The sequence below is a fragment of the Corylus avellana genome, chromosome ca2, assembly GCF_901000735.1.
Source record: "Corylus avellana chromosome ca2, CavTom2PMs-1.0".
NCBI lineage: Eukaryota > Viridiplantae > Streptophyta > Magnoliopsida > Fagales > Betulaceae > Corylus > Corylus avellana.
The window spans coordinates 28,815,223-28,840,407 of NC_081542.1; the positions used below are offsets into that span (position 1 = coordinate 28,815,223).

The following is a 25,185-nucleotide window of genomic DNA, read 5'->3' on the forward strand; positions in this document are numbered from 1 at the left end:
AAAAAAAAAAAATTCACGTGAAGCGTGCAGCAATTTTTGGCCAATTTTAATACTTTGTTTTTTTTTAAAAAAAAAAAAAAAATTACAAAGTCAAATTTATTATTGTTGGTGTCAGATTGCACTGTAGCTGGAACGGTTCCAGCTACAGGGCGGAGCTTCCCCTTGCCAAACATAGCTAAGATGTCCACCTTCTTGACTCAACATCAGTTCCAAGAGGCTTTGCTAATGGTGGATAAATATTTTGGGCATCAACCAAATATCCGGCAATTTCACCTTTCGAATTTTTAATTTGATGCAATATATTTTCTTTGTTAAATTTTGGTGTTAAATAGACGTTAAAATAGATAAAATGACCTTTACACTCCTAAAACTTTTTAAAATTTCAAATTGGCCATTAATTTCCCGTTAAAAATTATAAAAAAAAAAAAAAAAAAAAAAAAAAACAAAACAAAACAAAACAAAACAAAACAAAACAAAACAAAAATTTTAGTATATTTTGATATTTTCATAACATCCATTAAGATTTAATGCCAAATTCTAACAAAAGAAGATAAATTGCATCCAATTAGAAGTACATCATTTGAGATACAATTTGCAGATTGGAAGGTCCTATATTGCCAAGGTATGAGCCCCAAAGTGAAATTAAGTATGCAAGATCAAAAAAAAAAGATTGACCTCTTCTTATTGGACCAGGATCCCCTCGAATTAGAGGGGATCTCAAATTATCTCCAATTAGAGATATGGACCATTGGTTTTCATCAAACAGTACATATTTGTCCACTAATAAATAATATTATTTATATTTAAAAAATAAATCAAAATGAAAATAGTAAACAATTATTAAAAAAATTTAAAATTTTAAAAAAAACCTCAGGTGGTGCCCAGCCACTCCTCTTAAGCCACCCCAGACCCTTGGTCGATAGTGGCCGAAGCCACCCCTTAGCCCTTGGGGGTGACTGGCTAAAAAAAAAATTAAAAAAAAAAAAAGATTTGGCTGGTGGGTTCGGCCACCCCTAGCCGGCCCTTGGTGGTGGTTCGGCCACCCTCAAGGGTCAAATCAAATTTTTTTAATTTTTTTTTTAAGTCCAAGCAAAGAGGTGGCTTCGGCCGCCCCAGACCCGAAGCCACCCCAATGCTGTTAAGAGGGGTGGTTGGCCACCCCAGACCATCTCATTGGTTTTTAAAAGTTTTTTAATAATTTTTTATTATTTTTACTTTGTTTTATTTTTTAAATATAAATAATATTTTAATATTTTTTATTAGGAACAAATATGGACCGTTGGATGAAAACCAACGGTCCAAATCTCCAATTGGAGATAATTTTAGATTCCCTCTAAATCGAGGTGATCTTGGTCCCTTCTTATTACTTGTGAAAAATTATGTGGTTGTTTCGGGATTTGAGTGGCTGCAAACTTTGGGAGATGCCTATTGGAACTTTTTCAAATTTGAGTATTAAATTTACGTTGAATGGGACAAAGGGGAAGCGAGTTAATTGTTAGAAGAACCGCAATGGAGAAGGCTAAATTAAATATCTTTGGACAACTTCATCAATAATCAACCTTAAGGACAAGGTTATTTTTAGGGGTGGAAATGGTTAGTATTCTTCTCAAATCTCCATGATTTCCTTATGCGTGCGCGATATGTTTACTTCCTTCTTTAGTCAATTGCTTGTTACACTTATTTCCATATTAAGGTGTATTTGTGACTCTATAAATAATTGTAGATGTCGTATGATTGATAGTTTAAGAAAATCTATATTTGCTTAAAGCAATATTCAGAAGCCCGATTCCTTCAAAGTGGTTAATTGGAAGTTCGATCCTTTTGAAGCGATTGATTATCCTTTTTTATTGTAATAAATCAAACCCTTATTACCTATCAAATTGGTACAGTTTTTGGTATGGTAGACCCAAGGGGTGAGATCGTAATTCTGGGTAGAACTCCTTCAACCTGCAAGATAAAAGCTAGGTTAAGAGAATGCATCGGGTGGTTTCCGTTAGATCCCCCTCAAATGGTAAAGTTAGTTCCTTTATGAGTTCTATATAGGGTTTTAGTGAGAATTAATCATCTACCTGTCTTCTTGTTATCTGTGTCTTTTATAGGTAGGCTCTATTGATGTAGTGATGATGATCAAGTGGAGGATCTAGGATTCGGGCATAAAGGACGGAGGAGTTAATATTTTTGCTCCCTGACCGTTATGGTTAATGTGAAACCGCTCTCGCAGTTAATGCGAATCCCAAGAGTGGTGCATAATTGTCATAGCAATAAATATCGATCCGAGAATGCTTGTAACCAATGTCGACCTCGAGAATGGTGCATAATGGTTGCTGTCATGAATGTCGATCCGAGAGCGATTTGTAACTGTTCCTATAATCAATGAGTATCCGAGAGTGGGTGTAACCGTTGATATGCTCAATGTGTATTGCTCCCACGATTACTGCATGTGTTTGACCCTGAAATTGTCGGCTTGATGGTCGTTGTGGACGTGGTGTTTGCGGCATTCTCGGGAGTAAGCTATCCTGGGCTGTCATAGAATGGCGATGACGATGAGCTTATGTCTCTAGCACTGGGCTGGGCTTGTCATATCATTTTGGGTCTTTACCTCCCACTATGGGGCCATGGGCCCATAGACTTTGGTACGATTTTTATGTGTAACAAATGGTAGCTCAATCGGCTGTGAACCACGCCTCATAAAGCGGAAAAATGATCATCTCTATTTTAAAATCTCTCAATTTCTTCTATTTAATACATTTTGAAGAGTAGTATTATCCAAAAGTTTTAGTGATGGTAGTGCATTAAATGCAATACCCTTCAAAATGCACTAAATAGAGGAAATTGAGGGATTTTGAAATGGAGAGGATCATTTTTCCATGAAGCGGAGGTCACTAGTTCGAATCCCCCATTCTCTTGTGTGGATATGTCAAAAAATAAAAATAAAAATAAAACTCATGGTAATGGGGGATTATTCTGCTGCAAATGTGACAAAGAAAAGGGGGAGCAAGTATAACACCAAAGAAACAATTCGTAGGTTTAATTGAAATTCCCATTAAAGTTTTATTCCCTCATATAAATAATAATAATAATAAAATATATATATATATACCTGGAATTTTTCAAATATATATATATATATATACAAACGAAAACAATGCTTGCAAAATTCCAGGTCTATCGACTCCGTTGTCACTCTATGAGAAAGGGAAGAACTCCCTTTCCTTCGTTATAAAGGAGCAGAGCTTCTCTTCTGTAACTCAGAGTCCCAGCCAACGCACAGGGAGGAAGAAGAAGATTTGGGTATTCTTCTTTCCTTCTCTCTCATCCCTCCTTCAATCCATTTTTCTGAATCTCTCTCACTTTCACTCACACCCCTTGGTTCCACTTAAAAGCCCGAGTCCCTCTCCCCCTCAACAAGACAAAATTTCTCCCCTCTTCTTCAGTAATCACTGAAGGCAGGAGGAAACCAACAGGATTCGGTTGGGCAACTACTAGAGGTAATTTTTCTCTCTCTCGCTCAAATCTTTTTTTCTTCCCTATTGGGCTTCAAATTTCAGAGTGTTTGATAATAATGATGAATTTGGTAGCTTTATTTGAATGGCCATTCGAAGATAAAATCAAAATTTCGGTGAATTGTAGAAATTATATAGTAGAACCCGTAAACCCCCTTTCTCATGTCACGAATTGGTCTCAAATTTGTGTTGAAGTGTGGGTGTCAGTTTTGAGGTCAAATTTTTGTTAAGAACTGATATGGGTATTTGTATTTGATAACTATTTGAAGAGTAACAACTGTTTAGGAATTGAATATTTTTAAGGGGAACCGTAAACCAATATATTGCATATCACGGATTTGTCTCAATTGTGGAGAATTGATGTTAGCTTTGGATTCCATTTGTTGAATGGGGGTGCTAATATGGGATGCAATTCTCGGATTAAAGGTTGTCTCGAATTGCAGGTAGAGCATTAATGATAATTTTGGATTCTATTTGTTATTACGGATCCGGCTTCCATGCTGTTGAGAAAAGTACCAGATATCTGCTGTATAAATAATAAACGGTTCAGGTTCATCTCTAACATATTTTAAGTCAAACGACATCGTAGAGTAACGTTTAATGAAACACACCTTGATGCCTTCTCAAAGGGAAGGAAAAAACACATCCAAGTTGCCTCCTACCATGAGAAGAGAACCTAGATGCAGGCATCCCCATCTTTTTTCTTATCTTTCAGTCTATTTGGTAAACAAATCTAAACAAATATTATGGGTTGGCTCTTATTTGTGTGTTTGAGTTTGAAATATATATGTAACAAGGGAGAGAAGGAAGAGTGCCGGGGAAGAAGAGAGAGGAGTCTGGAATATGCGTCTCTACATCCGGATAGCAAGCCGAAAAGGCTAATGAGAAACAAATACAAAAGGGAAGAGGAAGAGGTTCATTTTATTGGTGAGTAACAGAGTGAGAGAGGTGTTGAGACCTGAGAGTTAGCTTTTCATACGTAGACAGATTTCTTTTTCTATTTCTTGTTCTTGGATTCTTCATCACAGTAATTGAAGTTTGTTTTCTTATTCATTGAAAAAAAAAAAAAAAAAAAACAGTTTGTTTTCTTTTAATTTCTTTCATGATCTCCTTCTTTTCCTTTTTCTTTTTGATGGGTTTGAGTTAACTACTTATTAAAGTGAAAAACGAAAAAGAAGAGTATAATTTTTGGTTTGGTAAAGCAGGGTTTCAGTGTGCATGAATTGCTTACCAAGTTTAAAAGAGGTAGACATATTTGCAGTAAGTCATTGATCCGTTGTTCAAAAGGAAAACAAATATTGAGGGCTTTTTGGCGGGTATAAGTCATTAGTGCTTTTGTAAATAGGGGGGGGGGGGGGCGTGAAAAGCTTTATAGACAAGGGACGTGAAGCATAAAGCTGCAGCTTCATGCGTGGACTTTGTTTAGGTTGTGTAGAACAGGGGAGAACAGAGTGACGTTTTGGGTTGTGAAAAGAAGGCGAGGTGGATGTGTTTTTTCCTTCCCTTTGAAATGGTGTCAAGGTGTGTTTCATTAAACATTAATCTACGATGTCGTTTGACTTTAAATATGTTGGAGATGAATCTGAACCGTTTATTATTTTTACAGCAGATATCTGGTACTTTTCTCAACAACATGGAAGCTGGATCATGTTATTAGATATTGATATGATTGAGGCTTTTAGAATTAGAGGTGCTTAATGGATTTTCTTGGGAATTAATTAACATTCAATCGGAAATGCAATTGGTTGTTTAAACTTCTTGTGAGTTGTTTGATGTTTTTAGGAAATGTGCAAGTTGCATGAATTGGCCTTCGATTGATTAGGTGCTGGATTTCCTTGCATGTTGTTTTCAAGTTAAATTTTGATGTTTGGAAGTTGGAAGCCTGTTACCACACGGCCTTAAGATGATTTGATTATTTCTTTTTTAGAGAATGTGAATTTATATATTCGGTTAGCATAAATTTCACGAACCTAACTTCATGTATTCATTTGGATAACCTATGGATTGTTTAGATTTTGTAAATTTATAATGTATGTTTTGGAGTGGTAAATTGTCATTTTATAACAACATGATTTTGGGGTTAACCGAATGTCACTTGGAAAATGGATTTGAAACTTGAAAGAGATGGTGTTGGTGTTGGTGTTGCGCTCTTGAAACAATTAAATTATTATTAAGTAGGAATAAGTTTATATTAAATTGTGTAGCTGCTGGAGTTTTGCTGGAATATTGATAGCATGAATTGTGAAAAAGTTCAGCCAAGTAAACAAGTTGATCACATGCTTAAAGCTCAATTTTTTTTTTTTTTTTGAAAACTACCAATGTAATGGAGGCTAAGCAAAAATACACAATCACATTGCATTTGAGGACCAAGTTCTTATCTTTAAAGACTTCCAAACCAAATGGAAGATTCTTGAGGTGATTGGCAAGCCAACGTTGGATTAGCAGATTATTCTATCGTAATATGAGACAAATGATAAGGTGTAATGACTTATGGAAAGACATTATTAGTTGGTAGCAAGGATTGACTTTGGATATAAATGAAAAGTTAGAGTAGCTATTGGTTTATGATGTGGACTTTTAGCTTTTAAGCAGCTCTATGAAAATCTCCTCTTTAGTTCTTTCGCGATTGAAACTGTTCTTCACTTCTTATCCTAACCCATTCAATTTTCTTGCAGAAGGACTTTCAAAAAGAAATCTTGTTTGTGCCCCTTCTACCAACCAATCCAGTGCTGGCGATGATGAAGAAGAAAAGTAAGCCCTCACTCTTCCTCTCTAATCTCTTTGCAAAATTATGTTCATAGAAAGACAGCAACTTTTTTGATGCATTAGCTCTCAAAACACCGTTGTTTCATTTGAATCACCCGGTTTTGTTCAGGTCGCAGAGAGGTAGTGGATGGAGTTCTTGTGAAGGAGGACCAGAATGAGCCCACGATTGGAGAGAAGCTCGCGAGTTTGGATCTGATACAGAATGATAAGTCCAAGATTGATGATGCCAAGAGCGGTGAGAAACAGTTGGAGTCTTCTTCTCAGCTCATTCAGCCTCCAACTGCGGACTCGGTTCAGGTGCTGCTCAGGCAGGCATAATGTGCTGATGATTGTGCACTATTGTTGGATTGCTTGTACAACCGAGACGAGAAGGTCGGTTTTAGTTTTTATCTCCCTAGGGTTGTGTTCATGGTTTGAGGAAACGAGAGCTCGGTTTTAATTGTCTTCTTGTGTTTTGTGCTTGTGGTTCTGCTTGCAGGTTATTGCGAAGTCCGTTGCTTTTTTGAGTCTGGCGGATGTTCTCAAGCTTTTGCAGTCTCTGGTATTGATTATTCAGTCGAGGTAAAACATTTTCTGCAGTGTAATTAGGGAGTGTATATGTGTCTGGTTAATATGAATGTGATAAATTTGTTAAGCCATGTTGAACTGATTTCTCGTTACTTTTGTTTTTGCGGGTCTCAAATTTTAATATGCTGACTTGGTTTTTGTTTTGATTGACGTAGAGGGTGCATGTAGAGAACTATTGGGAATGTTCACCAAACAAGCATAATGTACTAATTGTGATACTTGATTAGCTGTACTCCTTGATCATATATATTATGTTTTAAAATAGTGACTGGCAATTGGGGTTCTTACTGCTTTCTTTCTTTCTTCTATTTGGATGGACCGTTTGTTTGAGATCATGATGTTTGTGAATGAGGAAAATAGGAATAACTAACTATTTGAATTTGTAAGTTACACCCACAGCTAGCGCGGTATTAAACCCAATTGTTGTAATTGTCAATGTTGGGCCAAATGTAATGCTAACAAAGGACCCCTCAAGCAATGTTTTCCAGGTTTCATTTCCTTTAAAAGTTCTCAGCGTCATTCCTTATGTTTGTTTTTTGGCTTATTTTAGCCAAAAGCAATTAAAGGGCAAAAGTAATGTTATTTGGCTGTAGGCTTGTAACAACTATACCCTGATTTAATCATTAGCTGTCTACATTTTTTTTTTCCAGGTTCTTGAGTTAAATAAAAGTCAGCTGGTTCCTAGATGGGTGGTGTCTACCAATTGTGTCAGTAGTTTTATAAGAATATGCAAAGCAAATTAGACCTTCCGAGGTCCTACCAACAATCACCAATCTAATTTATTAAAACCATGCATAGCTGATGGCCTTAAGAACCTGAAGACAACCTAGATATTCACTTGAAGGGAATCCCGTGGCTCTTGATTTATGCTGGTTTCCCCTTTTCTGTATTGCTGGTGTTCTAGAATTGCAGTTCATCCTTGTGTTTGATTTTTTATATGATATTGAGCTTAATTGATTTTGTTGTATTTTCATCCCAGGGGTGCAATATTGGCATGTGCGCTTCCATGGCTAAAAAGTGTACTTCTTCAACATGCAAGTGGAATAATTTCCCAGGAATCTTCTTTACTTGCCCTGAATTCTTTATTTCAGGTAAGAAATGGTTACTTCATTGTGGAAACATTTTAGGTAAACCTACTACAAAAGACACATAGAAGGTTGATTCCCTGCATGTTGGAATGGTTTCTATGTACTTTCTGTTGTTGGGTTGATGGATATGAATCTCTCTTTAACTTATTTATCTTAAGACTTTTATCATATTTAGGATTTCAATAAATGACGAAATCTACATATTTCCATTAATGGTAAACTAATTAGCACCAATATTTCAGTATGAGAGCTTATCATTATGTATCTAAGATGATTTTTAATACTTCTCGTTGGATGGTATTTCAAAAATGTATCTGCAATTTGAAATTCACATTTTCTTGCCTTTGGAGATGTAGCCAGCATTTTCTTGATGTTCTAATAATTTTATATTCCTTGAATAACCTTTTCCAAGAAAGAACAGGAAATGAATGCTAAAAACTTTAGAAGCTTCATGAAAAATATTTTTACTTACATACAAGTTACTTGTTTTGCATGATTAAATTGTTTATGCGACAAGATCTATAGAAGTTTTAACGTATTAGCGGATAAAGTTTTGATATTTTATCTATCAATGAAACCTGTATTCTATCGTATTTTCTCCCATCCTATATCCATATGCATGCTTCTCAGATTGTTGGTTTTGCTTTTGTTTGCAAGGTGAAAAACTAAACAATGGATTCTATCATAGAATATTATAAGAAATCCTGACATACATACCCATTTGAATTCCTCCCATCTATGCTATTGTTACAATGATTATTATTATTTAAGTTTAATAAACTTTTGTAGCCTTGTACTACATTGTGCAGCTTATCGAATCTAGAGTCTCGACTTTTGAATCAGCTATCCAACTATCCAGTTGCTTGGACATTCTTTACACGGGGGTGAGTCTCTGGCTGCTAAATTTGTGGTCTGGAGTTTTGTAAGAGTCGAGTTTTATTTATACGAAACTTTGGAGCAGGTTGTGGATGACGAGGTAGACAAAAACACCCCAACAATGCCAGTAATCTACGAGGACAAGGATGAAAGTGATGAAGAGAATTCTGAAGATGCCATGGAAACTGATGCCGAAGATGAAAAAGATGATGAAGTATCTGATGATGAATTTGAAGGTGTTAGTGAAACTGAAGGAAGTGATGGCATGATCGATTGATGCAAGTTGAAAGGCCAATTTGGGTTGTATTTGAGAATTTTGGGCAAATTATTTACTTGGAGATGGAATTGATATAGTTTGTTATCAAACACTTGCATAAGGGGAAAGGGTGTTGTGTTATCCTCTCCCATGCTTAGAAGGTCCTTTTTTATATTTTTGACATGCATGCTTGGAAGGTCCAAACCATCTTGAAGTCAAAAACTGAAGCTTATATACTTCAAGGCGCTAAAAATAATAACAAAACATGATTCATCCTCTTCTATTCTTAGGGTGCGTTTGAGACTGTTATTTCATAAGAATAATTTGCGCTTATAAAAGATATCGCAAACGTAAAGTATTTGACATTGTAATTTAAAAATTACTTATTTTAAAATAGGAAAAAAAATTGCGATTTCTATAAGCAAGTTAGGAGGTACTTATTTGACAAGAATTTAAATTAAAATCACGATTTTCCTTATCTACGTTGTTCCATAACTTTTTGCGATGATCATATTTATTTATTTTTTATGGAAATTTCAAATTCTGGAAATGGATCAAATTAAACTTAGCAACTATTGACAATGAATGTGGGAAAGTCGGGTATCATTAAGGCTTCGTTTGGCTTGTGGAATAGATTTTTGGATTGGACTAGTTAACACTAGGTATAGCTAGTTCTTTATTTGGTAACACTCTATTATTTGGAATAGTCTATTCTCATAGAACTACTAATCTTATACACATGATTATTTTTGCAATCGGCAGTGAAAGTCTGGTTTCATTATTTTTGTCTTCTTGCTAAAGTGGTAGGATAAGAGGATGATGGATATCCCACTTAGCCAATGATAGCATGACATATGGCACTAGTTAGAATTTTATTTTATTTTTTATTATTTTTTTTTAAAGCTTGATTAAAGCTTTTTCAATTTGCAGTGAAAGTCTGGTATCATTATTTTTGTCTTCTTGCTAAAGTGGTAGGATAAGGGGATAATGGATATCCCACCTAGCTAATGATAGCATGACATGTAGCACTAGTTAAATTTCTTTTTTATTTTAAAAACTCCATTTTTTATAATTTATTTTATTATTCTCACCTCTTATTAATTTTATTTTTATTGTCCTATTTAATTTTTCACCCTACTTTTATTTATTCTAACTACAACTTATTATTATTATTAATCATTTATTACACTAAGACTTATTATTATATTTTATTATTCTAGTATTATTAACCTATTTTATTTATTAATCAATTATTACTTTAACATTATTATTAGTTCGTCTTTTTTTTTTTCACTTAAAACTTATATTATATAAATATATAATCATTAAATAATAATATTATTATATTATTATCATACTAATATTATTATTATTAATTAATTTAAATTGCTACGAGACTACTAATAATAAATTTAACTATTTTCTTTAGACCTTATAATAAATTGGGTTTTTTTATTTTTTTATTTTTTATTTTAGTGACTCGATAAGTTGGAATTATTGAGTGGTCATTAAGCAGCTCATGTCTTTGTCGGCAAGTGTCTTTGAAAATTGTTGGTAAATATTTGACTCCAACTTGTTGACTGCAATAGGCAACAGGGGAACCAACGCCACAACCTTATCTTCTGAAATCTGCAGGTACCCACAACCAATTATTTCAGCACATTTTGTGAGTGGTTTCTCAAAATGGCAACGTAAATTTGTCGATAGCTTTCTCTCTTCCTCCCGATCCCTCCCCTCACCGACCCCAAATAAACGTTTCTGCGATTTGAGGGTTGAAAAATAAGCATAAATGGCGGACAGTGTTGTTACTTTCCTCCTACAGTACTTGCCCCGGCTGCTCGCAGAAGAAGCAAATCTCCTTCGTGGAGTGAAGGGTGAAGTCGATTCAATTCATTTGGAGCTCAATCTGATTAATATCTTCCTCCAGAACTCCTCCGAAGGGAAAAGGAAGGAGCATGGGATAGTGAAGGAGGTAGTTAGGCAAATCAGGGATGCTGCTTACGAGGCTGAGGATGTTATCGACACGTTCATCCTTAACGCCGCAGAGCAGAGGATGAGAAACAGGATTTGGAAGCTGTTGCACTGCTTTAACGACATCAAAACGTTTCATGTTGTTGCGAACAAGATACAAGGTATCAACAAACAAATCAATCAAATCTTCGACAATTTCAACAAGTATGGCATTGACCGTGCTGAAACGAGTGGAGATGCGGCGGCAGAGGACCAGCTACGCAGACGTAGGCGAGAAGCGGAGGAACAGCTACGCAGACGTAGGCGAGATGTGGAGGACAATGACGTGGTTGGCTTTGATGGCGGCTCCGACAAATTGGTGAGGCAGCTTATTGAAGGGAGTTCAAAGCTTGATGTCTTTTCAATCATCGGCATGGGTGGGTTGGGCAAAACCACTCTTGCCAGGAAAATCTACAATAATGACCACATCAAGAGTCACTTTCCTTACCGTGCGTGGGTGAATGTATCTCAAGATTTCAACCCCATTGAGTTACTACTTGAAATTTTGCAGTCCCAAATGTCAAAACCTGATAGAGATGAGTTGACAGAAACACTCGAAGATATGAGCAAAGATGAATTGAAAATGGAGTACGTAGTAAAGAAGCTTTTTGAATACTTGCAAGCTAAGGAGAGGCCATTCCTTATAGTCATGGACGACATTTGGGAAACTAAAGTCTGGGATGTGATAAGATCTGCATTCCCAGACAACTTGAACGGAAGCAGAATATTAATCACTAGCCGAGTAAGAGAAGTGGCTTTACATGCAAGCCCTAAGGATCCCTACTTCCTTCCATTTCTTGACAAAGATGACAGCTGGAAACTTTTTCGTAAAAAGGTTTTCCGGGGAGAAGAATGTTCTCACGAGTTGGAACTTATGGGGAGACGAATCGTAGAAGGTTGCGGCGGCTTACCACTTGAAATTGTGGTATTAGGGGGTGTTTTAGCAAACCAAGAGAAGACATTGCGAATATGGTCGAATGTGATTGGTGATGTAAATTGGTACCTTAATACTGAGAAAACAAAAATATGCAAAGACATTTTGGCCTTAAGCTACACCCACCTATCCCGTCACTTGAAACCATGCTTTTTGTATTTTGGTGTATTTCCAGAAGACTTTGAGATCTCTGTGAGGCGATTGGTCCGATTGTGGATAGCTGAAGGATTCATACAGAACACCGGCAGAAGAAGAATGGAGGATGTTGCAGAAGACTACTTGGAAGAGCTTATTGATCTAAGCTTGATCCAAGTGGCTAGCAGGGAGGAGAATGGAAGAGTAAAGACATGCCGCATTCATGATCTTTTGCGAGATCTCTGCATATCCGAGAGTGCTGAAGAGAAGTTTCTTGGGGTTCTTACTGATGATAACCTTTTATCCGCAAACAAATCCCGCAGACTTTCCATCCAAGGTAACTCTTCTGATATGTATATTTCTTCAAACCCCTTTGACAGTGCATGCACCCGTTCTTTGTTTTGCTTTGACCGAGGGGAAAGTGATGAGTTTAATGGAAAGCACAAGAAATGGATCGAGGAAAACTTCAAGTTGCTTAAGGTGCTTGATCTAGAGGGTGTTAAGCTACCTAAACTGCCTAAGAATCTGGGGAAAATGTATCATTTAAGGTACTTGGGTTTACGACGGACTTACTTGCGTACCCTGCCCCCCTTTGTTGGTAAGCTGCCCTACCTCGAGACATTGGATCTGCGTGAAACCGAACTGAGATCTCTACCCAATTCTGTTTGGAAGATGAAACACCTTCGGCATCTGCATCTTAATTATAGCATACACATGCCTGTGGGGAAAGACAGTATTTGTCTTACTAGGCTCCAGACATTATGCGGAATAATTGTGGACAAGAAGAGTCAAGTGAAGAACGGTTTGGATAGATCAATCAATCTCAGGAAACTGGATCTGGAATTTCGTTTAGACTCCGTTGACGAATTAATTGAGTGTTTTGCAAGTCTGAAAGGACTTGAATCTTTGAGTTTAAGTTCCAAGAACAGGGATGGTCGAGTTTCAAAGCTCGAATTAAAGCCTTTGTCAAGCCTTGAGAATCTCACCGACCTGTATTTGAATGGAAACTTACCAGCGCTACAAAATGACTACTTTCCGCACAGTATTATAGTTCTTACTTTGTGGGAAACAAAGCTGGAAAATGATCCCATGCCAATTCTTGCGAAGCTGCCAAATCTTTCTGTCCTTTGGCTATTGTCTCATTCCTACACTGGAAAGGAAATGGTGAGCCCGAGTGGAGGCTTCCCTAAGCTTCGCATACTGAAACTCTTGGGGCTATGGGATTTGGAGACATGGACAGTGGAGGAAGGAGCAATGCCGGATCTCAATGAATTGGACATCGGATTCTGTCACAAGCTGAAGGAACTTCAAGACCAATCGTCCAACGTATGGGCTTCTACGAAAGTAGTTTTAATGAACATGCCAAATGAATTCGTAGAGAATGTTAAAGCCAAACATCCCAGCAGCTTAATCATCATATGAGATTTACAGTCAGGAAAATGTGAAGCAGGTTTTTAATCCATTCCCTCATTAATTTACTAGCGATTGCCTGCATGCTTTTTTCAATTCCCCTTATCTTTTAAGTAGTTATTATTCATATTAAAAAAAAAAAAAAAAAGATATTATTTCACTGAAAATTTTTTACTGACATCACAGGTTTGACGCTTGTATGGTCACTCATCTATTTGCTTTCAGAAGATTTCTGGCCTGTCTTAAAACCTTGGAATTAGATCTGTCCCCCTTTCCCCGTAATTTGCATAGAAAAAAAAAAAAAAAAAATCTTGGAAGACAACCCTGATGACTCAAGGAGCTGCCACCTGAACACCAAATTAATGCTAATTAATTGTCGTCGTTTTATGTTGTTGCTATTATTGTTGTAATTAATTGTCGTTCTATGTTGTTGCTATTATTGTCGTAATTGATTTTGTTGTTCTATGTTGTTTTGTAAAACAGCACTGCTCTTGTCTTGTTGGATACATTAATTATATTATAGCCTTTTCTTTGAGGCAGTAATATATTCTCATAATAATTCTTTAGCAGTTGAAATTTCTCTCATTATTTTCTCATAATAATATTAGACACTTTTCTGATTACCGCAATTTTTGATGAATTAATTAGCACCGAGGGAGAGTTTTGAATATATGAAAAGTAATTATTGGGTTTGGGGGATTTCTCTCACTGGTCCAGAAAACCTCATGTCTGTCATGTTCTTCATCAATCCATGTCACTACAACACACTAATTAATGAGGAAAATGAGGCTTATGGATGTCCAATTAAATCATGTAGATTTTCTTTTTCTGGTTAAGTTTCTCCGATGTATGTGTTCACACAATGAAAACTGTGCAATTGTATTTAGCAAAGTTATCTAATTGTACTAACAACTAGCCAACTAGTTCTTGTAACCTTTTCCCACATTTGATTAAAAAAAAAAAACTAGCCAACTAGGCCATGTTTGGTAATGAATTGTGCATGTAATTTTTGGTTTGAAAATGATTGAGGTGATATAAAATAGATTGAAGTTTAGAATATTTTGTATGGAAAAGTGAAAAAGTTTTGTTTTAGGGTAAAGTCCATATGCCCCCTTCAAATTACCACCCAATTGACAATGTTCCTTCAAAGCTAGCAAAAAGATAAAAAGGCCCCTATAAATTCGAAATAATAAGAATAATAAAAAAGGAAAAAATTTAATTAAAAAAATGTTTTTTTTTTTAAAAAAAGATTTTAATTTAAAAAAATGATTTTTTTTTAAACAAATCGAAATTTTTTATTTTTTCAAACTAACTTAAAAATTTTTTTTTAAACGAAAATTTTTATTTTAAAAAATTATAAAACAAAAATATATAAAAAAACGAAAATTTTCAATTTTTATAAAAAAAAAAAAATCGAAATTTTTAAATTTTTTTCTTATAAAAAGGGTTTTTTTTTTAGAGGTTTTATATTTTTTGTTTTTTTGTTTTTTTTTCTAGGGCTAGTTTCGGCATTGGGGGACATTGGCAATGTTTTGGTAGTTTGAGAGATTGTTGTCAAGTGAGTGGTAGTTTGAAGGGGTATGTGGACTTTTCCCTTTGTTTTATACTAATAGTTTAGGAGAAAGTCCAAATATCCCCTTCAAATTACTACCAAATTAACAATGTCCCCCTAAACTACAAAAAATATTGTTCATGTCCCCCTCAATAATGAAACTACCCTTAGTAAAATAAAAACAAACAAAAAATATTAAAACTTCTAGAAAAAACCTAAAACTAATTTTTTTTTTTTTTAAAAAAATCAATGGGGTGGCCAAATTTAAAAACTTTTTAAAAAAAATTAAAAAATTTATATTTTTTATTTTATAAAAATTGAAAATTTTCGTTTAAAAAATTAAAATTTTTGTTTCTTAAAACAAAATTTAAAAACTAAATTCGTTTTCTTTTTAAAATTAAAATTTCCGTTTTAAAAAAAATAAATTTTCGATTTTTAAAAAAATTAAAAATATTCGTTTTAAAAAAAATAAAAAAATAAATCATTTTTTAAAATTAATTAATTTTTTTTTAATTTTTTTTTCCAAATTTATTGGGGTATTTTTGTCTTATTAAGAAATATATAGAGACATTTTTATCTTTTTGCTAACCTGGGAGGGACATTGATAATGTTTTGATAGTTTGAAGGAACATTGTCTCAATTGAAAGTTTGGAGGACATTATCAATTGAGTGATAGTTTAAGGGATACGTGGACTTTACATAATTTTTTATTTAAATATTAATAAAAGATGATTAATGTGATATATGTTATAAAAACTAAGAATGTTGGAAAATTTGAGCTTTTACCGGTCCATTGCCAAACGAAACGCTAAGGACCTCTTGTTTTATGGTCCACACAAAAACTGACGGGCCAGAAGAAAAAAAAAAGTGTTCGTCAAGAAATTGATCTTTATCATGGTGGGATTCATACCTAACATACAAAAATTACTCACCCAAAAAAAAAAAAAAAACTAGCATAAAAAATAGATGACTATATGACTTGCAATACATTAATAGTTAATTTTATACTTCCAATTTGTGTAAATTTCGTTAAAAGTATAAATTAATGTGTTATTAATTTAATTAAATGAGATTTTTTTTTTCTTTTTTTTCGGTGGTAGATGTGGACCATTAAGATTGACCATATTAATTTCTTGTGTGCTTTGTTCTCCTATTTCCCCTTCACTTTTATCATTTTAACTTTTATCACGCCCTTTACCCAAAAAGCAACTCGAAAGAAATAAAATAAAAAGTATATATATTTGTTAAAAGTTTGGACGGTTATTTAAGGGTGGAGAGAGTATAATGGTTATCATTGTTGTATAAATAGCCAGGATGGAGATACTTCCATCTGCAACCATTGACATCATCTAGCAATGCCGTGCACCATGTACAGTGCAGAAATAGACATGATGGAGATATTCTAATGCAATGTCATTCGTGATGTCCATCCACACCAAAGTGGACGCCGATGGTCGCCTCTAATGCCTTAACAAGTAAAAAATAAATAAAACATTATTAATGTCGACTATAATGTTTTTTTACTGAAAAAAAAAAAAAACAATTTCCCTGGATGAATATGCGAAAGAAAATAAAATATAATTCAAATTGGCTTTATCATTTCAGACAATGTATTCATTTCAATATATAAAGAATACAAGTTATATGATAATCACAAAGTTACAACAAGATAATAAACTTAACTATACAAAAGTTAAAAACAATTCTAACCTGCCTATGTACACTTGACTCCATAACCTTAGAAATAAATTATGCTTGATGTTATGATAAATTATAAATTCTAGAAGACATCTGCCGAAATAAAATTTCATTTTTGTAATCTTCATCCTCAGCAAGTGATGTAGCTACCCCTGATGTGGTAAATATAGAAGCTGTATCTGGTAAGAGGGAAACAAACAGGTATAAAAACAAAATACCATCGATAAAAAAAAAAAAAAGAAAAAAAAAAAAAATTCATCTTATAAACCTGCGTACAAAGAAGAACTGGGCCAAGAACTTTCTCCTGTCGAAACCAAGACAAAGGGAGCTGCACCCAAGATGAGAAAAATTAAAAATAAGAGCTAGAAATCCAAGTTATCATAAAGAATACAAGCATCAACCTGCTATAAGGACCCACTGACAATGACTTGTGACCCAACCAATAATTTTGCATCATATCTAATTCAAATTCCACCAAACAAGTCAAAGCAGAAAGAATTACAAGACATCCATGCTATGTCAAGTAGGAAAATTTCTGAATCATTAGAAATGTAGGCTTCTTTATAAGATTTGATACCTCTTTAGTCCTCAACTCTCTACCCCTCAAACAACAGAAAAGTTGTATCAAAATATTCCCACTCCCTCCAAAGTAACCCACGTTTCTTACCAAATATAAGAAGCTATTAAAAACTAATAATCATAGATGCAGAAGCAAAAGCCAAGATCTGTACATTGAAAAAAATGACAAACTCATATTCTTCATGTAAAATATCAAAATCAACCAAAATCTCACTCCCAAAATGATATATGCATAATACTAAGCCATTAAATTCCCAAATTTCTCACCCAAAAAAGGAAATAAAAAAATCCAGAAGCCCCCAAAGACAAAAAACAAACAAACTTTGGTAACATTGACCAACCATCACAACAAATTCTATACCCCCAAAATGTAAGAAACAACCGTAATTTATCTAAAACAGTAGCATTACCAGAACCAGATTCAGAGTAAACCCAAAACTCGACTGGAATTGTCAATTTGGACCAATAAATCCAGGAACTGGATGATACCCACCAAAAAGCAACTAACTATACCACCAAATACAACAAAATTTTCAGTTTTCTTTTTTCTTGTTTCCTAACAAATCCCTCTCCAAAACATTATCAAACACCCTACAGAAAGTAAACATCTAACATTTGCAACAACTTGCTGAACTTTACAGATATTGAAACAAACAGTCCCAAAAAAAAACGACAAACAAACCTCTCAAGGTACTATTACGGAAACATGCTAAGGCAAAGAAAGCCTTGAATTCGGGTCAGGGAGAGAAAAACCCAATTTGGTAATTTTTAGTAATGTAAGAACTAAGAACTAAGATGGAAGGAAATGGCATCTAAAAAATGATATGCTCTTTTTCCCTTCAGCAATTAATTGCAAGAATCACATTACATTCAAAACTCTCCCAGCTTTATTCAGTTCTAATTCCCCTCCCCACTAACGCCAATGGCTCACCAATCAAATCAAAACACATATGTAACGAAATTAACACATACCAAAAAGCCTCTCCACCGTATTTGGTCACCGGAAAACTTAGGGACCCAAACGATTATGAGGCTTTCCGGGGTCGGGCCCGTGACCCACCTGCCTAGGCGCTGCTCTGCCGCCCCAACCGAATAAAGAGAGGAGAGGTAATTGAGGAAAAGCCAAAAAAACACTCACCTTGCACATTTCGTGAGCTCATCCCTCCTTCATCTTCTTCCATCACTGCACTGCCCATTCCGAAAATCAACCCACAATCAGCTACCCAAATCAAACAAGCAAGAAGAAAGTAATAGAGAGAGAGAGAGAGAGAGAGCGAGAGAGATTGGCAAATTAAGTGAGAAAAGTGAGAAAAAAAAATTGCTATATATATTATTTATTTTTTAATTTTTAGATATATATTATTTATTTTCAATTGAACTCGATGGATTTTTTAATTTTTTAATTTTTTATTCTAGCCCATTAAAAAACCATATAGGCCTATCAATTTTTTTTTAACCTTTAAAAAATTAATTTCTTTTTTATATTCTTAGTAAATTTTTTCTCTTTTTATTTTGTTTAATATATTCTTCCCTTATTTATTTTCAATCGAACTCTATGAATTTTGTATTATCCTTATGCACTAGTCCGACTGATCGAACGATCAATTAGACAAATGTACTAGGATCGATTGGACGTTCAGTCATGCACAATGATCGATAATGAAAAATTTATAGAGTTCGATTGATAATTTAATCGTATTACTATTGTTCGAATTAGTGCATTATGATCAATTAGTTAGTGACTTGGGTAATTATATTATTGAGAATACGAGAAGGATTAAGTTTGAGTAAGGGTTCATATGGAAGTGTGATTTCAATAAGTGCGATTTTAAAAATTATATTTTTAAAAATTGCGTTTTTGAAATCGCTACTTATTAGAATCGCATAGGTGTTTGGTAAATTCACACTTTTTCAAAGAAGCACCTTTTAGTCAGCTTATAAAAATCGCAGATTTTTCCACGATTTTAAAATTTGAGTTTTTAAAATTGCAATCTCAAACACTCCAAAATTGCGATTTAGTTTAAAAACACAAATTATTTCTTTAAAAACGCACTCTCAAACGGGCACTAAGTGGAGATGAAAGGTACTCAACATTCCTGAACTTACATGGTCTTACTTGGATGATGATGTTCAGTGGGAAGCTACTCCATTAATTATCAAAATCAATGATCTTGATCCATATTGATCGCACTAATGCACTAGGATAACACTTAAATTTAAATATTTTGATCGATCCTTCGATCTTATCATGACTTACTATACTATAAGTATTATGATCGATTGGATGATTCATCAAACCTATGATCGATCGGACGATTGATCGAACCTTCAATCATTTCAAGTTCGATCGATAATTCAATCTTATCACAATCGATTGGACTAATGCACTATGATCGATCGAACGTACATTCATATCAAGTTTGATTGATCATTTGATCGTATAATGATCAATCAGACTAATGCACTGCAATTGATCAGATGTTCAATCGAACCTTCAATTGTATTAAGTTTGATCGTATCACGATTGATCAATATTCCTAAGAGGATATTGCTCTTCAATTGTATCATGATCAATATAACTAATGCAATAAGATAATGTAAAATGCTTAGAGTTCAATTGAATGTTTAATTGAACCTTCAATTGTATTCAATTTGAACGATCAATTGATCTTATCACCATCAATCGAACTAATTCACTAGGATCGATCAGATGTTCGATCGAACCTTCAATTTTTTCAAGTTTGATTGATCATTTGATTATATCACAATCAATCGAACCATTGATCGTGGTATGTGGATGTTGATGACTAATGTATATATATATATATCGTAGAGGATTGTGTCCACACCCAAAAGTGGACGCTATTGCCCTTCGATTTCTAATTTTTTATTTTTTTATTATGGTAGAGGACCATCAGCGCCCACTTAAAATGGACAATGATGACCTACTATCAACGTCCACTTTTGCATGGATGCTTTTGCTCTTCAATTTTCAATTTTTATTATGGTGGAGGACCATTAGCGTCCACTTTCGTCCACTCAAAGTGGACGCTGATAACCTACTATCAACGTCCACATCAAAAGTGGACGCTGATGAGAGGTCATCAACATCCACTTTTGAGTGGACACTATTACTCTTTGATTTCCAATTTTTTATTTTTTTTATTATGGTAGAGGACTATTAGCATCAACTCAAAGTGGATGTTGATGACCTACTATTAGTGTCCACATCCAAAGTTGACGCTAATGAGAGGTAATCAAAAGTGGACGCTATTGCCCTTTGATTTTTATTTTGATTTTTATTTTTTATTATAGTGGAGGACCATTAGCATCTACTCAAAGTGGACGCTGATGACCTACTATCAGTGTCAACAACAAAGTGGACGCGAATAATGATTTTGTCTCCACTAAATATTTTCCCACCTCAAGCCGCAAGTGACATACTTTCCCGCCAGGCTATTAGTGTCGACTCTAAAGTGGACACTAATACTAAGCATTAGGGTTGCAGTGGATGCTGATAAGTGCTTATTAGCATCCACTTTGGTCGTTGCTAAATGTCACATTTCTTGTAGTGCATAGATAAAAAGTGCGATTTCAAGTTATCTTTGGGCCAGTTTGGCCTACCGTAGAATGTGTCAAATGCAGCATCTCCCATTGTACGGATTTCTTGAGAGCCGAAGTCTTTAAACATCTTGTCTAATTTACTGCTGAGACTTAAGGGGAGGAAGAAACTACTCATTGGCATTGCATGTGTAAGAATGATGGGAGCCACTGTTTTGATGAGCACTAATTTTTGCTGATTGAGAAAGAGTTTTTGCTTTCCACCCTTCAATGTCCAATCTTTCCTTGGACTTTATCAAGACTTTTTGGAAAAGCCGCATTGTTCGGCTTACCCAAAAGGATGGGTAGGCCTAGATACTTGGATTTTGAGCGGTTGTTGTTGAAGGTAGACGACATGTTTTAATTCATCTTCTCAAAACCCAGTTCTGAATGAGAAATATTTTTTGTTCATACGATCTTGCTTGAAAAAGTGATTTTATTAATCTAATTTAAATTAGAGGCATATAATTCCAACTATTTGGATTTCTATAGCTGAAAGAGTAATGAATAGTCAATACATTTATTTCTAATCCATATAGAACCGTCTCTACATGATCAGTGAAAAAGAAAACATGCAGTAATTAATTAGAAAAGGAGATGTAAAATGGTCTTTACAACACTAGTAAACCTGGAAAGCATTGTGTTGGTTTCAACCAACTGTGGTACACCAAAGCTAGTGCAATATTTTATGTCATCAGGAAGAACATCCACAGTTTGGTATGCCTTGTCATACTTCCCCTCCTCAAAATATTGGAGCCCCTCCCCTTTAATTCGATCTGCGGTGAAGTTATAACCATCGAAACATGTTGTTCTCTTCGACCAATCCCCATAGTCAGATGAATTTTGCATCAACTTATAGGCAACTCCTGCAGCCGCTTTTGCTTTGGTTGCACTCAGTTCCAAGGCAATCCTTGAAAGGCCCTCAACATCTGCACTCGAACTCCGAGGATCCGACCCCAAAGACTAGGTGCAAACGTCGGGAAACTCCGTGCCGCCGCAAGTTTTCGTTATCAGGGGCTCGCCTTTCTAATTGGCGGCTGTTGAGATCACAGCAATTGAGAGCACAGGGAGAGGGAGAGAAACTGCAAGGAGTTTTATGCCCATCTTTCCTGCACAATGGATGAGCTTATTGCAAGCACGTTTGTTTGCCCATCTTTTTATACTATGATCAATAATATGAACTAATTTCGGAAGCTTGGTTTGACTAAATTTGTCGTCAGTTTTTTTGCTCCGCATTCTATGCTATGACTCGTGACGACTTTCCTCACCCGGTTTTCTACAACTTATTTGGAATTTGATGGTTGAAATTAATTTTGTCATATTAGCAGTTATAACTGACTGTCTTTTTTATAAACTGATGATAAAAAGCTCTCAACAGATGGGCAGCAACATCATCTTTCTGGAGGTTATGCTGGTTGCGGTAGGGGGGGTTTACTGTTTTATAGAAAATCGACAATGGTACTTCTATGAATATTGTAGTGAATCTTGCTTAGGATCTAATTAGCGTCGAAGTAGTACCAACAGCCTTATTAGCGTCGACAATGGTACTTTTAGTGGTGATAAATGTCGCCGTTAATGATAATTTTTTTTTTTTTTTGTAGTGATTTTTGTTAATGTGCCATCTCTGACATTTTTGTTAAACAATGCACTAGTGTGTATTTAGTTTGTATAAATAGTAACGGTGGAAATGTCGATTTTGCTTATCACTAAATCGGTGTATAAATAGGCATGATGGAGATAATCCATGTGCTATATATATACAAAGAATGCCGTGCACCAGAGTGTATAGAAAATAGCCAAGATGGAGATAATTACATCTGCAACCAGTGTCTTCATATAGCAATGCCGTGCACCACTGTGCAGAAAAAGAATAAGATAAAGCTGAGTTTTGTTTGTCCATTTTCAGTTGATGTTACTTAGCGCTACTGGATTTATTGCCTTGACATGTTTACCAGATTCGACACGCTCTTGGACTAGATCGAAAGGGCTCGAGAGTCGAGACAAACAAAACTTTTGGACTACTTTTTAAGGGCAAGGACCAAACTAAAAGATTTTGGCCAAAAGACGAAATTTAAAAAGCATTTAATATTTTAGAACAAGTAGTAGTTAACATGATATCAGAGCTAAAAGTCTTGAGTATAAATCCTATTTTTGTCAATTCACTTCATTTAAATTAAAATTTTACATGTTGGAAAGTTTGAATGAGCCTACACGTGTGAGAGTATTAAAGTATTGATTAAATAAATAATTAAATTTACATATTCTTATTAACTTAAACTTTTATAAAAAAAATGTTGATTTAACAGCAGTCACGTACAAAGTTTGCGATGGAAAATTGTTACAATTATAAATGTGTTTGTTTAATGTTATTCACTAAGATAAATTAGTTCATCTTCAAATTAACAGCTTAATTAATATCCAAGAAGCATGATATATCACCATTACACTCATTCATCTTTTTCTTGGTACTCTTTCCACCGGTTTTTATGGTATGTTCTATGTCTTACTTAGGGTGCGTTTGACATTGTGATTTCAAAGACAAAAAATGTGACTTTAAATCAAATCGCAGAAAATTGATAGTTTGGGATTACGTTTTTAAAAAATTACAATTTGAAAACACAAAAAATATGCGTTTTTAAATTGCAGATAATGAGGTGCTTTTTTTGAAAACTCACAATTTTAAAGGCCAAATCGCGATTTTGCCAAACGCTTAATTGCGATTTTAAAAATCACGTTTTCAATTCGCACATTTTAAATTTACAATTTTTAAATCGCATTTTTTGAAATCGCAATCTCAAACAGACCCTTATGGTGCGTTTGACATTGTGATATCATAGATAAAAAATGTGAATCACATAAAATGAATTGTTTGAAATTATGTTTTTAAAAAATTGCAAGAGATAAGGAGGTGCTTTGAAAACGGACAATTTTAAAGGCCAAAGCGTTTTCAAAAATCATGTTTTCAAATCACACATTTTAAAATTACTATTTTTAAATTGCACTTTTTAAAAATCATAAACCCAAATAGACCCTAATTTACCATGCCATGATCTTTGTTTGATGTCCTTATTTAATTAATTGGACCCAAAAAGTATGTTATAGCAATTTCACAAGATTTTTTCTTTTTTAATTTGCAATTTCACAACTCACAAGATTGATTAGTCTATGATGTTCAATAACTTTTTGCAGTGATCTGATTTATTTATTTATTTTATGGATAGCTAGATATAGCATTGAAATTCTGGAAATGGATCCAATTAAACTTAGTAACTACTGACACTGAATGTGGGTGGAAAGCCTTGGAAGAGTTGGCCAAAAAACCTTTTGCAATTGGCAGTGAAAGTCAGCTATCATTTTGGAAAAGATGCTTAAATTCCTGTTAGTTTGCCTACAACCAAACTTAAACTATATATAGAAAATTCTCGTAAGTTATTTTCAGTTTGATATGTCTAAATCTATTGTAATACTTGTAACTGTTTCTTTTATACACACACAAGAACATGGGGTAGTTTTTTTTTATTTTTTATTTTTATTTTATGGCAAAAGCTAGCATTCCTTTTTTACTCAACTCAAAAGATATATATAAGAGATTTGAATTGCCTAGGTTATGCAAAGACAAAACATATCCTAGGTAGTCAATAATTAATTAGGACGTAAGTAGGATTGTAAGTGAATAGAGCCACTCACAAATAGGCTCGAACTCGGTTTAAAATAGCTTGGCTCAAGAGAGATTCATTTATTAAAAAAAAAACAGAATTTGATGACAAATTTCGGCTCATTTTTTTAAACTCAGCACGACTCGTACAGAATTACAGCAGTTTTCCTCCCCGTGACGACTTTCCTCCCCGCCTGGTTTTTCAAGGATGCAAGATTTTCTACAACTTATTTATCCAGTCAATCAGGATTCATCCCCCGTCAAATATACAAACCCGGAATGGCACTAGTTCTATCTAGACAGCAAAATCAGGGGAAAAGTTAGGATGCTAAAGAAGGAAAATGGAGTAAAATGAAAAATTAATTAGATTTACAGCGTAAAATGATTTCTAGAAAATGTTTTTTTATATTTTCGGGTGTTTGGTATGACTTAAAATAATAGTCAACGGAAAATATTTTTCGTTTGACCGAAAATTTTTCTTTAATTTTTTGGGAAATCGTTTTTATTTTTAAAAACTGTAAAGAATTTTTCAAGTTTGAACATTTCATTCTCAAAT

The 25,185-nt window shown here is 34.4% G+C and overlaps 1 protein-coding gene and 1 pseudogene across 1 annotated transcript; both read left to right on the forward strand.

Annotated features, from left to right (window-relative positions):
* The first annotated feature begins 3,558 nt into the window (after window positions 1-3,558).
* On the forward strand, window positions 3,559-9,332 carry LOC132168487 (uncharacterized; annotated as a pseudogene).
* Window positions 9,333-10,663: 1,331 nt separating this feature from the next.
* LOC132171194 (probable disease resistance protein At1g58602) lies at window positions 10,664-14,130 on the forward strand. The gene is made up of 2 exons (XM_059582447.1): window positions 10,664-13,585; window positions 13,732-14,130. Exon 1 carries the CDS (start codon window positions 10,846-10,848, stop codon window positions 13,555-13,557), a length of 2,712 nt encoding a protein of 903 aa, XP_059438430.1. The 5' UTR covers window positions 10,664-10,845; the 3' UTR covers window positions 13,558-13,585; window positions 13,732-14,130.
* Window positions 14,131-25,185: the final 11,055 nt, after the last annotated feature.